Source organism: Delphinus delphis, chromosome 17, assembly GCF_949987515.2.
Source record: "Delphinus delphis chromosome 17, mDelDel1.2, whole genome shotgun sequence".
NCBI classification, from domain to species: Eukaryota; Metazoa; Chordata; class Mammalia; order Artiodactyla; family Delphinidae; genus Delphinus; species Delphinus delphis.
This window is the reverse complement of record NC_082699.1, coordinates 62200498-62214206: the sequence shown is the minus strand read 5'-3', so window position 1 is coordinate 62214206 and position 13709 is coordinate 62200498. Positions and strand designations below refer to the sequence as shown.

At 38.8% G+C, this 13709-nt stretch overlaps 1 protein-coding gene across 7 annotated transcripts in view; it reads right to left on the bottom strand.

Annotated features, from left to right (window-relative positions):
* Window positions 1-13709, bottom strand: part of COL14A1 (collagen type XIV alpha 1 chain) — a 267475-nt gene that overhangs the window by 26949 nt on the left and 226817 nt on the right. For all 7 annotated transcript variants that reach the window (XM_059995120.1, XM_059995114.1, XM_059995119.1 and 4 more), the window contains 2 exons: window positions 2496-2531; window positions 1429-1495 (listed from right to left, as the gene is read on the bottom strand). In XM_059995120.1, coding sequence (XP_059851103.1) covers window positions 1429-1495; window positions 2496-2531 — 103 coding nt within the window. The remainder of the gene's footprint in view (window positions 1-1428; window positions 1496-2495; window positions 2532-13709) is intronic.

Genomic DNA, 13709 nt, shown 5'->3' with positions numbered 1-13709 from the left:
GAAATCTTCCTTATATTATAGTCAGTGAGTCATGTTAGGATTTAACCCTTAGGTTTCCTTAAAATCATTACCCACCCATTTACAGTGTATACTTGAAATGAGAAACTTACAAAATAATCCAAGGTACAGGTTAGCTTTGGACATATTCTACTTAATGTTGTTTCCCTTTTATAATTAATTGTATCTTCAGAGACCCTATTTTGGCATTAAACTTAAGTAGTTTCATTTAACTGATAAATTCTTTCACAACCACTAGTTTGGGCAATATAATACAAAATGAAATAAAGTTAAAATATAGGGAGCATTACTACTACATCTGAAGAGAGTAGCTTTGTATTCAGTTTGCCCTAAGATTTACGTCTTAATGAAAACTCTTCCAAGCCCCTGTAGACCTTCACTCCATGCTTTCTGCAGGATGAGATCTGGGTTTATCTACTGCAGATGGAATTTTGGACCCAGCCAATAGCACCTTCTTGGACACTTACAGGATTCCCAAACTTCCCAGGTTAAAAAAATATAACCTCAAAGCTGTTAAGGCAGCCGCTTAGGTAATGTTGGCCTTGGAGATGGTGGATGCTACAGAACCAGGGGGCTTGGCAGCAGAGCTAGGCCAGAGCTGTCTGGGTTTGAGAGGAATATTTCATCTCCTTGTGGCCTCAGATCTTTGTGGAACTAAACAAATGACTGGCAGAGAGAAGGGCCCACTCTAGTAACCCTCTGGTTAGATTACTGAGACAAGATATAAAGTCAGTGGGCAGGGGAGAAATGCACAGATGCGTGGGTATGGAAGTGAATGAGCATGAATCAGTAACTGAAATACTGGCCTGTGGGAAAGTTCAAGTTTAAAATGAAGAAATGGGACAGGTGTGATATAAAGTGTGTTCCAGTGTAATTTTTGGCACGGAGCCCAAGTATCATGTCAAATGTTCACATGAAGCCTGTCCCCATGTGTGCATGTATGTTTGTGTGTCCACATTTTTTCTGGTATAAATCTTAAAGAATAAAGGGAAGGGCCTTGGGCTAACCAAAAGCAATGGGTAAGAAAGAGATATGGATTTAAATCTAGGGGCTTGAAGGTAGCTTCTGATGCCTTAGTTTGGCAGCTTTCAAGTGCTGAGGACTTGAGAAAAAAATCTATCTATCTGGAGAGATGAAGAAGAAATAAAAGATTTGATATGGACAGTCAAGTTAAACCTATATGGGCAAACAGAGAGTTTTTGGACAAACAACAGAGAGGAATTTGGTCTCTGCACTATCGATGCAGAACTCTAGGGTAATATGTAATGATCACTTAGATGGGTTAGTGATGGCCATCTGTAAAGCTTATGTTTCTGCAACAAGACAAAGCTTAGTCTTTACGCTTGTGTGAAAGGCAAATTCCCATTTGGACGTGTAATAAAAAAACATCTGTAACTATAACGCACTTACTTTGGATGAGCTGTTCGCACACCTGATGTGCCACTGCTCTCACCATGGCTTGAGACTGTAGGTCACCCTGGATGAGAAAAAAGCAGACTGCTGACTCTCAGCCACAAACCCAGCCAATGGCAGGACTTCCAGGATGGAAATGGGACTTGACTCATTGTTGCCAACCTGGGCTCTTTGTCTCCTAGCAACAGGTAGGATTGACCACCATGGTGCACACGGAGAAGGTGTAAGCAATCTGGCACTCATGGTACAAGGTTCCTGAGAGCCTTTATGAAATTAAAAAGTTCAAGTGCTTCTGGCCCCAGATTCTAAAAAATTTACTAGTTTTGTAATAAACCCATACGTATTTAATGCCTTATTTATCGCTCTTTAGAGTTTGAAAATACAGCAATTTCTCAACCAGTGGCTTACTTAATACTAACAGCAACTCAGAGGAAAGATGTTAAATCCATCTTACAGATGAACAGAGTTAAACATACTGCCCAAGTGTTCACAGAGGTAACTGGATGAGCCCAAGGTCACTGCTGTTTCTACTAGAGCCGACAGCACAATTATATGAGCAGTGGCACAATTTCTCAAAGGATATAGAAGCCCCTGAAATAAACTGATCTAAGTTTCGCAGCCAGTTCTTTGATTCCACGCTGCCTTTGTCTTCCTTGGTTCCCATATTGGAAATACACAAGCCTCAATCTACCGCTTGGCATTTTGAATAGAGCTTTTACTTTTCTGAAGCCTTTTCACATCCATTATATTATGTCTTCATTAAATCCACTTTGTGAGTTAGATGAGTTTGATTCTCTCCATGTTAGCCTGAAAGAAGTGGCCTAAGGTCATCTAGCTGGATAGTAGCAGATCTGCAACTAGAAGTCAGCACTCCTGATTTCTAGCCCACAGGGTGGTTTTCCCTTGAAAATGTGCTCACAGCCAAGCGAGTTGAGGAGAGGGGGAAGAGGAGTGGTATTAGAGCAATGAGTAATCATGAGAGTAAATGGTTATCCTTTATCAGGCTTATGCAACAAAAGGTGTGCAGTCAGCTGCCACTGGTCAACACTCCAGAGGATACTTACTCTTTCTCCTCTTTCTCCCTTTGCTCCAGGGACACCCTGTAAAATTTTAAATTGTCAGGTTACTTGTGACACTGCACTCGGCCAAGCATGACAGTGTATCTTTTCTTATTGTATCAACATTTTTTATTAACTCTCATAATTCTACAGCAAAAATAGATACACAGCAACAGGGTTAAACAAACAGCAACCTGTAAACTCATCAAGCAGAGACAGCTGTTTTAAACATTTTACTCCTCCAGCCTTTGAATGCACAGACACAATAAGTTTGAATACAAAATTGGGATCATGCAGCAATACTGCTTTGCAACATAGTGTCACTGAATAAGTCATTCACATCGTTTCACACAAAACACCACCCTCTGAATTGTACTTTACTGATGCTGCATAATTGATTTCCCAAATCTCTGCTGAAAAGATAAACTTTTAATTTTTGAAAGAATATCTCTCACAGAAAGGAAAAGATCTTCCGACTTAAGAGTTCAAGTAAAAGATGAAATCTGTGAAATCCCACATCCTCACTCTGCTTTCCATCCAGAATAACAGCAAACAATTCTTTCTCCCTGAGTCTCCCTGATGATACGAGCTTGTATTAACACGAACTGTCAGCTGAATCATTATTTTGTTTTGTGGCTTAGCTACTCTTTGATCCATAGGAAACTTTACCATATCTGTAAAAACTTTTACTGATAAAACAATGGCGTTTTTAGTGTTTCTGCAATGAAGTTACATGTATAATGCAAAACATGTGTTTTCAGAATAATTTCATCTTTTTGTTTCAACTCCAAGGCAGCGTAATAGATTTACTGAACAACATTTTATCCTCTCTATCAAAAGGGTAGTGAGTGCCATTTAGAGATGGAATTTGTCACATTGTCAGACTGTTCCCAGTTGTTACTATAATCTCAACAGGTCCCAAATCAAACTCATATCATCTCCAAAATCTCTATTCAGTTAGTCATCCAAATTCAAAATTCTGGGTTCACCCCACGGTGTGCAGGTAAACTGGCTTTCTGGAAAAATGAAAAGCCCTCACTTGTACTGTTTGCTGTTTTCAGAGGTGTAAATGCTTGTACTATGGCTGATTTCAAGTGACAAATGTGCTGTCACTGAAGATGGAGTTTCAAAGGGAAGAGAAGCACAAAATCTACTCTCCCAAGCACGTACAAGCCAGTCCAAGCCCATCACTGGTTATATCTTTTACCCTTCCTTCCCTTGCCTCCTTTTTTTCTTTTTGAATTTTATTTTATTTAATTTTTTATGCAGCAGGTTCTTACTAGTTATCCATTTTATACATATTAGTGTATATACGTCAATCCCAGTCTCCCAATTCATTACACCACCACCGCCCCTGCCACTTTCGCCTCTTGGTGTCCATACGTTTGTTCTCTACATCTGTGTCTCAATTTCTGCCCTGCAAACTGGTTCATCTGTACCATTTTTCTAGGTTCCACATACATGCGTTAACATACGATATTTGTTTTTATCTTTCTGACTTACTTCACTCTGTATGACAGTCTCTAGATCCATCCACAACTCTACAAATGACCCAATTTCGTTCCTTTATATGGCTGAGTAATATTCCATTCTATATATGTACCACACCTTCTTTATCCATTCGTCTCTCGATGGGCATTTAGGTTGCTTCCATGACCTGGCTATTGTAAATAGTGCTGCAATGAACATTGGGGTGTGTGTGTCTTTTTGAATTATGGTTTTCTCTGGGTATATGTCCAGTAGTGGGATTCCTGGGTCATATGGTAGTTCTATTTTTAGTTTTTTAAGGAACCTCCATGCTCTTCTCCATAGTGGCTGTATCAATTTACATTCCCACCAAGAGTGCAAGAGGGTTCCCTTTTCTCCACACCCTCTCCAGCATTTGCTGTTTGTAGATGTTCTGATGATGCCCATTCTAACTGGTGTGAGGTGATACCTCATTGTAGTTTTGATTTGCATTTCTCTAATGATTAGTGATGTTGAGCAGCTTTTCATGTGCTTCTTGGCCATCTGTATGTCTTCTTTGGAGAAATGTCTGTTTAGGTCTTCTGCCCATTTTTGGATTGGTTTGTTTGTTTTTTTTAATATTGAGCTGCACGAGCTGTTTATACATTTTGGAGATTAATCCTTTGCCCATTGATTTGTTTGCAAGTATTTTCTCCCATTTTGAGGGTTGTCTTTTCGTCTTGTTTGTACTTTCCTTTGCTTTGCAAAAGCTTTTAAGTTTCCTTAGGCCCCATTTGTTTATTTTTGTTTTTACTTCCATTACTCTGGGAGGTGGATGAAAAAGATCTTCCTGTGATTTATGTCAAAGAGTGCTCTTCCTATGTTTTCCTCTAAGAGTTTTATAATGTCAGGTCTTACATTTAGGTCTCTAATTCATTTTGAGTTTATTTTTGTGTTAGGGAGTGTTCTAATTTCATTCTTTTCCATGTAGCTGTCCAGTTTTCCCAGCACCACTTATTGAAGAGATTGTCTTTTTCCCATTGTATATCCTTGCCTCCTTTGTCATAGATTAGTTGACCATAGGTGCATGGATTTATCTCTGGGCTTTCTATCCTGTGCCATTGATCTATGTTTCTGTTTCTGTGCCAGTACCATATTGTCTTGATTACTGTAGCTTTGTAGTATAGTCTGAAGTCAGGGAGTCTGATTCCTCCAGCTCCGTTTTTTTTCCCTCAAGACTGTTGTGGCTATTTGGGGTCTTTTGTGTCTCCACACAAATTTTAAGGTTTTTTTGTTCTAGTTCTATAAAAAAAATGCCATTGGTAATTTGATAGGGATTGCATTGAATCTATAGATTGTTTTGGGTAGTATAGTCATTTTCACAATATTGATTCTTCCAATCCAAGAACATGGTATATCTCTCCATCTGTTTGTGTCATCTTTGATTTCTTTCATCAGTGTCTTATAGTTTTCTGCATACAGGTCTTTTGTCTCACTAGTTAGGTTTATTCCTAAGTATTTTAATCTTTTTGTTGCAGTGGTAAATTGGAGTGTTTCCTTAATTTCTCATTCAGATTTTTCATCATTAGTGTATAGGAATGCAAGAGATTTCTGTGCATTCATTTTGTATCCTGCAACTTTACCAAATACATGGATTAGCTCTAGCAGTTTTCTGGTGGCATATTTAGGATTCTTTATGTATAGTATCATGTAATCTGCAAACAGTGACAGTTTTACTTCTTCTTTTCCAATTCGGATTTCTTCTATTTCTTTTTCTTCTCTAATTGCCATGGGTAAGACTTCCAAAAGTATGATGAATAATGGTGGTGATAGTGGACATCCTAGGCTTGTTCCTGATCTTAGAGGAAATGCTTTCAGTTTTTCACCATTGAGAATGATGTTTGCTGTGGGTTTGTCATATATGGCCTTTATTATGTTGAGGAATGTTCCCTCTATGCCTACTTTCTGGAGGGTTTTTATCATAAATGGGTGTTAAATTTTGTCGAAAGCTTTCTCTGCATCTACTGAGATGATCATATGGCTTTTCTCCTTCAATTTGTTAATATGGTGTATCATGTTGATTGATTTGCATATATTGATGAATCTTTGCATTCCTGGGATAAACCCCACTTGATCATAATGTATGATCCTTTTCATGTGCTGTTGGATTCTGTTTGCTAATATTTTGTTGAGAATTTTTGCAGCTATGTTCATCAGTGATATTGGCCTGTAGTTTTCTTTCTTTGTGACATCTTTGTCTGGTTTTGGTATCACAGTGATGGTGACCTCATAGAATGAGTTTGGGAGTGTTCCTCCCTCTGTCATATTTTGGAAGAGTTTGAGAAGGATAGGTGTTACCTCTTCTCTAAATGTTTGATAGATTTCATCTGTGAAGCCATCAGGTCCTGGGCTTTTGTTTGTTGGAAGACTTTTAATCACAGTTTCAATTTTGGTGCTTGTGATTGGTCTGTTCATATTTTCTATTTCTTCCTGGTTCAGTCTCAGAAGGTTGTGCTTTTCTAAGAATTTGTCCATTTCTTTCAGGTCGTTAATTTTATTGGCATATAGTTGCTTATAGTAATCTCTCATGATCCTTTGTATTTCTGCAGTGTCAGTTGTTACTTCTCCTTTTTCATTTCTAATTCTATTGATTTGAGTCTTCTCCCTTTTTTTCTTGATAAGTCTGGCTAATGGTTTATCAATTTTGTTTATCTTCTCAAAGAGCCAGCTTTTAGTTTTATTGATCTTTGCTATCATTTGCTTCATTTTTTAAATTTATTTCTGACATCTTTATGATTTCTTTCTGTCTCCTAACTTTGAGGTTTTTTTGTTCTTCTTTCTCTAATTGCTTTAGGTGTAAGGTTAGGTTATTTATTTGAGATGTTTCTTGTTTCTTAAGGTAGGCTTGTATAGCTATAAACTTCCCTCTTAGAACTGCTTTTGCTGCATCCCATAGGTTTTGGGTCGTTGTGTTTTCATTGTGATTTGTTTCTAGGTATTTTTTGATTTCCTCTTTGATTTCTTCAGTGATCTCTTGGTTATTAGGTAGTGTGTTGTTTAGCTTCCATGTGTTTGTATCTCTTACAGATACAAACACATTTTCCTGTAATTGATATCTAGTCTCATAGCGTTGTGGTTGGCAAAGATCCTTGATATGATTTCAATTTTCTTAAAATTACCAAGGCTTGATTTGTCACCCACGATATGATGTATCCTGGAGAATGTTCCATAAGCCCTTGAGAAAAAAGTACATTCTGCTGTTTTTGGCAGGAATGTCCTATAAATATCAGCTAAGTCCATCTTGTTTTATGTATCATTTAACACTTCTGTTTCCTTATTTATTTTCATTTTGGATGATCTGTCCATTGGTGAAAGTGAGGTGTTTAAGTCCCCTACTATTATTGCGTTACTGTCAATTTCCCTTTTTTATGGCTGTTAGCATTTGCCGTATGCATTGAGGGGTTCCTGGGTTGGGTGCATGAATATTTACAATTGTTATATCTTCTTCTTGGATTGATCTCTTGATCATTATGTAGTGTTCTTCTTTGTCTCTTGTAATAGTCTTTATTTTATAGTCTATTTTGTCTGATATAAGAATTGCTACTGCAGCTCTCTTTTGATTTCCGTTTGCATGGAATATCTTTTTCCCTCCTTTCACTTTCAGTCTGTATGTGTCCCTAGGTCGGAAGTGGGTCTCTCGTAGACAGCATATATATGGGTCTTGTTTTTGTATCCATTCAGTGAGTCTGTGTCTTTTGGTTGGAGCATTTAATCCATTCACATTTAAGGTAATTATTGATATGTATGTTCCTATTACCATTTTCTTAATTGTTTTGGGTTTGTCTTTGTAGGTCCTTTTCTTCTCTTGTGTTTCCCACTTAGAGAAGTTCCTTTAGCATTTGTTGTAGAGCTGGTTTGGTGGTGCTGAATTCCCTTAGCTTTCATTTGTCTGTAAAGCTTTTGATTTCTCCATCGAATCTGAATGAGATCCTTGCCGGGTACAGTAATCTTGGTTGCAGGTTCTTCCCTTTCATCACTTTAAATATGTCATGCCACTCCCTTCTGGCTTGTAGAGTTTCTGCTGAGAAATTAGCTGTTAACCTTATGGGAGTTCCCTTGTATGTTATTTGTCGTTTTCCCCTTTCTGCTTTCAATAATTTTTGTCTTTAATTTTTTTTCTTTGTCTTTAATTTTTGTGTATTTGCTTACTATGTGTCTTGGCATGTTTCTCCTTGGGTTTATCCTGCCTAGGACTCTCTGCGCTTCCTGGACTTGGGTGGCTATTTCCTTTCCCACGTTAGGGAAGTTTTCATCTATAATCTCTTCAAATATTTTCTTGGGTCCTTTCTCTCTCTCTCTTCTCCTTCTGGGACCCCTATAATACGAATGTTGGTGCATTTAATGTTGTCCCAGAGGTCTCTTAGGCTGTCTTCTTTTCTTTTCATTCTTTTTTCTTTATTCTGTTCTGCAGCAATGAATTCCACCATTCTGTCTTCCAGGTCACTTATCCGTTCTTCTGCCTCAGTTATTCTGGTATTGATTTCTTCTAGTGCATTTTTCATTTCAGTTATTGTATTGTTCATCTCTGTTTGTTCTTTAATTCTTCTAGGTGTTTGTTAAAAACTTCTTGCATCTTCTCTATCTTTGCTTCCATTCTTTTTCCAAAGTCCTGGATCATCTTCACTATCATTATTCTGAATTGTTTTTCTGGAAGGTTGCCTATCTCCACTTCATTTAGTTGTTTTTCTGGGGTTTTATCTTGTTCCTTCATCTGGTACATAGCCCTCTACCTTTTCATCTTGTCTATCTTTCTGTGAATGTCCATTCCATTGCCTCTTGCATGTCTATTACACACACATACACACACGTACATGCACACTTTTTGCATTGCAATTCCTCTTATATCTATCTCTTCCACTCCACCACCAAGGTGCTACCCTACCCATCTCACACCAGTGCATTTGCAACTTCCTTCTAGCTGGCTTCTCTAACTAAAAACCCTCCCTTCCAGTTCATCCTCTACAAAACCACTAGTCTCATCCTCCTCAGATACTACCAGCATACAACTTAGAAAGCTCAGTGACTGTTGATTGATGGCAGCTCTTTCTTCCTCTATTCAGAAATCATTCAGTGATTCTTAGACATCCATGTGACACAGTCAAAGTCCTCAAATTCAATGTCTCGTTATTTAGCCCCATCTTCCCCACCTCCTGCTCATCAAAATTACAACTTCTCATTCTCACAGACCTGGTCTAGTCAGTGTATAAAAACATTTGAAATGTGAGAAAGGTATTAAGCATATAACTTATAAATTAGGTATCAACAATAGGAATATTCTAATGCAATACTTAGTTCAAGTATCACCTATCTGACACTAAATTTTCATTGTAGTATAGCTACAAGTCATTGCATGGATTTCTCTTCTCTCTGTGCAGATGGTAAGACCTCTAATACTGGGGACCATAACTTATATTACTTTATGTTTCCAAAACCACCTAGCCCATTTTTTGCATAAAAGAGTCACTCGAACATTCAACTAAGTCCAATATTAAATTTAAATATTTATTATATATCTAGGACTGCTGCCTACTTCCTTTGCAAGTATTTGACACAAAGCAAAAACAAAAATCAGCAAACAAGAATAAGTAACTCTTTCACAGTTTTTGTGTGTGTGTGTGGTACGTGGGCCTCTCACTGCTGTGGCCTCTCTCGTCGCGGAGCACAGGCTCCAGACGTACAGGCCCATTGGCCATGGCTCATGGGCCCAGCCACTCCGCGGCACGTGGGATCCTCCTGGACTGGGGCACGAACCCGCATCCCCTGCATCAGCAGGCGGACTCCCAACCACTGTGCCACCAGGGAAGCCCCACATTTTTAATATATTAAGAAACTGTTTGTAAGTACTAGTAGTTTAATACTCAAGCTGATTTTACCATGTTCCAAGCACTGTCCTCGGTGTATTAACTCATTTAACTCTTATAACAGCCCTATAAAATGAACTCATTTAATCCTTGTAAGATTCCTATGAGATAAATATATTTATTCTTTATAAGAACCCTATGAGATATTACTTCCATTTTACATATAAGGGAAGTGATGTACTGAGAAGACAAATAACTTGCCCAAGGTCATACAATAAGAAAATGGAAAAGCTGGGACCTGAACCCAATCAGCTAAGCTCCAGAATCTGCACTCTCCCCAGAACACACTACTGCTGCCATGAAAGAGAACACTGCTCAACAAATCTGCTAGCCAGAATCATCTTTTTCAGTGAAGATAATATTTTGCCTAATTAAGTAATAATTTAAAAAGCAAATATATATCTCCCAAACCTCACAGCAGTCATTCAGAATTAGATTTTTGTTTTGTTTCATTTTGTTTGTTTTTTTCGAGTGACTTATCATTTTGTTTGAGTCGTTTCTTATAATCTATTTTATCTTGAATATTTTTGTTTCTGAACCAATGTGTTCTTTGATATTTCCACTGCTAGCTATCATTTATTAAGTTGTCTTGTCTGAAATGCTTGAAACTTAGAAAAAGAAACTACAGGGACTTCCCTGGCAGTCCAGTGGTTAAGACTCCAAGCTTCCACGGCAGGGGATGCAGTTTCGATCCCTGGTTGGGGAACTATGATCCTGCATGCCATGCTGCGCAGCCAAAAAAACAAAAGAAGAAGAAGTAAAAAGAAAAAAAACTACAGTGCAAACCTGAGTGATAAGGTAAATGGACAGCATCAGCTGTGGGCACCTTCTGGTATATAGAGATGGATGTATTTAACTGGGCCTGAAATTCCTCAAACTCAGCCTCACAACGCTTGTTACTAAGTAGCTGCATGACATAGCTAGGCAGTCTCCAAGAACGATCCATTTAGTGACTATATCTGAATGGCAAGAAATTATTTTTTATTCCAACTTCTCTGACATTTTTTCTTTGATTTTTGCAAAGTAAAACAAAAACAAACTAAAAATTCCTGAGTGAGTTAAGGTTCATAACGCCACCAAAGTATGCTTTGAGGGAAAACACACATTCCCTGTACATGTAGGTGAGAAAAAATGGCACATTTTCCTTTAATTTCAGGAACCTTGAAATGTAAAGAAAAGAAAATACAGTAGCTACATTCACAGATTCACAGAATTTTAGTCCTGAAGGCAAGAAGAATGATCTCATGGTCCAAGCTCCAAATATTAGATGTCTGCTAACCAAAATCAAAACATCCCTCATTCGGCTCTAAATGTCTCCCACATCTGACCCCAATCTGTAAGAATAACCTTCTCATACTCACCTGCACATCAGCCTAACTGGAAGGCAATCATACCTTCATTCTTTCTTTTAACAAACACTTATTAAGTACCCTCTATGATACTGAGCTGGGGTCTAGGAATCAGAACATGAGTATGATAAAATTTCTGCCCTCAAGGAACTCTCCTTTCGTGGAGAGATGGACATCAATAGTTGAAATGAAGTCTCTCAGCCTGAGGACATGAGGGTGGCCTCACACTGGAAGTGCACAGTTTAAGAGAGATAATAGCCAGAAGCTCACCAGGTAGAGAAAGGAGGAGAAAGCAACCCAGACAAATGGAAGAGCATCCCCAAAAGGCAAAAAAAAAAAAGTGTGAAACAGGATGGCATATATTGGGGGAGCTTTAAATAATTTGGGGTGACAACTCCAAGGGATGTTGTCATACCTCCAAGAGAAAGGACGATGCCAGATCAAGTTGGAGGGTAAAGTAAGGGCCCATCGTCAAGGGCTAGGTATACGTGGCTGAATATTTGGGCCCTATCCCCTGGTGACAGGGATCCACTGAGGAGATTCAAGCCAGGAAATGACACAACATTCCTCCTGCAGTTCTTCTGCGAGGGGAGATACCATATTTTAGCTTACGCTTAAGCCTCAGGTAGGAATTATGACCGCAACAGCATTAATGCCCATTCTGTCCTGGGAAGTCAGCAGCTAAAAGCAGGGTTCATGAAAGCAAACATTTTCCTGGCACCGACTATAGGAAACACACTGCTATTTTCAGTGGGGCGGTGTGTCTTTCTTGGTCTCTTTCCCTCCCGCCTTCCTAGACAGACATCCATGGGAAATCAATCAAGGCCTTTACACCGTGACACTGAGCCTACTTTACTAGACACGCCAGTCTGGCAGCCAGTAGGCATATGGCTCCTCCCAGCCCAAAACACAGGGAAAAGTCTGGGCTGGACGGTTCAGAGAACAATTGGCTTTTGAGAGAATACCCAGTGCTGTCTCTGATATAAATGCCACCATCATTGGACCTTTTCTGTTGATTTATAACAATAGAAGATAATATTATTAACGAGTGTTTTATTTCCAGGAAAAAATGTATTGCTATTTTTCTATGCCCCATATTTAAAGTCTATTCTAGAGCTACAAAAGGCCAGATGGATAAGCAGGGTGGGGTCCTACTTACCTAATGTATTTCATATCTCACTCTACTCCTCCCACACCCCACTGTTCTCTCCCAAGTACTCCTAGAGCCTGTTCTTTCCTATCGCATTCCATCCCTCTGCAGTTAGGGTCAACCTAGCTTGGGTTAAGGGAAACTGCACAAATACATTTGTTTATTGTCTAACCAAGTTAAACCAGTGTTTTGGTTGGTTGTTTCACCTTAAGGTGCCTCAAAGTCTTTGCTCTCCTAAGACTTGTCATGACTTTCTGAGAAACAGATTTAGTATACACTATCTCTGAGACTTCTTTCCCAGAACCCCTTGCTCTCTGAGCCCTGCTGACATATTCTGGAACTCTTGTTTCCTGGAGCACATTTTGGGAAGTGGACTGAAGCCTGGTAGCAGAGATAATAGAAAAAGATGTATGAGGATAAAGCAATCAAATTTTCTTCTGTGACCCATTAGCGATTTGATATGAAAAGAGGAGATCTAAAAGGTTTTGCACCATGATAATGTAGCTATCTTAAATAAGTATATGGCTTTGTAAAATGACAACTAAGGAGAGCTTTGAGTGTGCAAATTAGGATGTGTTTGCTAAAATCTGGAGGCATTTTTTATGTTCATGTCTTATGTGTGTTTGTGTACCTGCATATGTGTCATGTGAATCACAGCCTAGAATAGGACCCTGAGGGCAAAATCAGTTTATTGAAATGGGTTTCAAGAATAAAGAGCGACTATCTGAGTAGCTAGAGGGAGAGAGTTTCTTTCTGAATGAGAACCAATGTTTCTGTTATGCCTTCTTCAGTGTGGTAGGCAGAAAAAGGCCCCTGAAGTGTTCATGCCCTAATCCCCAGAACCTATGAATATATTACTTTATGTGGCAAAAGGACTTTGAAGTGTGATTTAGTTAGGATCTTGAAGTAATGTAGGGAGATGATCTAGGATTATCTGGGTGGCCCAAATGTAATCACATACATCACTCAAAGCAAAGAAACTTTCTGGGCTATGTTTGGGGGAGACATGATTATGGAAAAATGGTCAGAGAGATGTGACACTGCTGACTTCAAAGTGGGCCACAAACCAAGGACGGTGGGAAGTCTTTAGAAGCTAGAGAAGGCAAGGTAACAGATTCTCCCCTAGAACTTCCAGAAAGGAAAAGCTGACACCTTGATTTTAAAACCCAGGGAGACTATATCAGGCTTCTGACCTACAGAACTGTAAGATAATAAATTTTTGTTGTTTTAAGCCCCTGAGATTGTGGTCATTGTTATAGCAGGGAGTAGAAATCTACTTCATTAACTTCTCCTACCCTCACCCTTCAGATTTCACTGTTCCACGAATCCTTAGCACATCTGCAATGTATATACA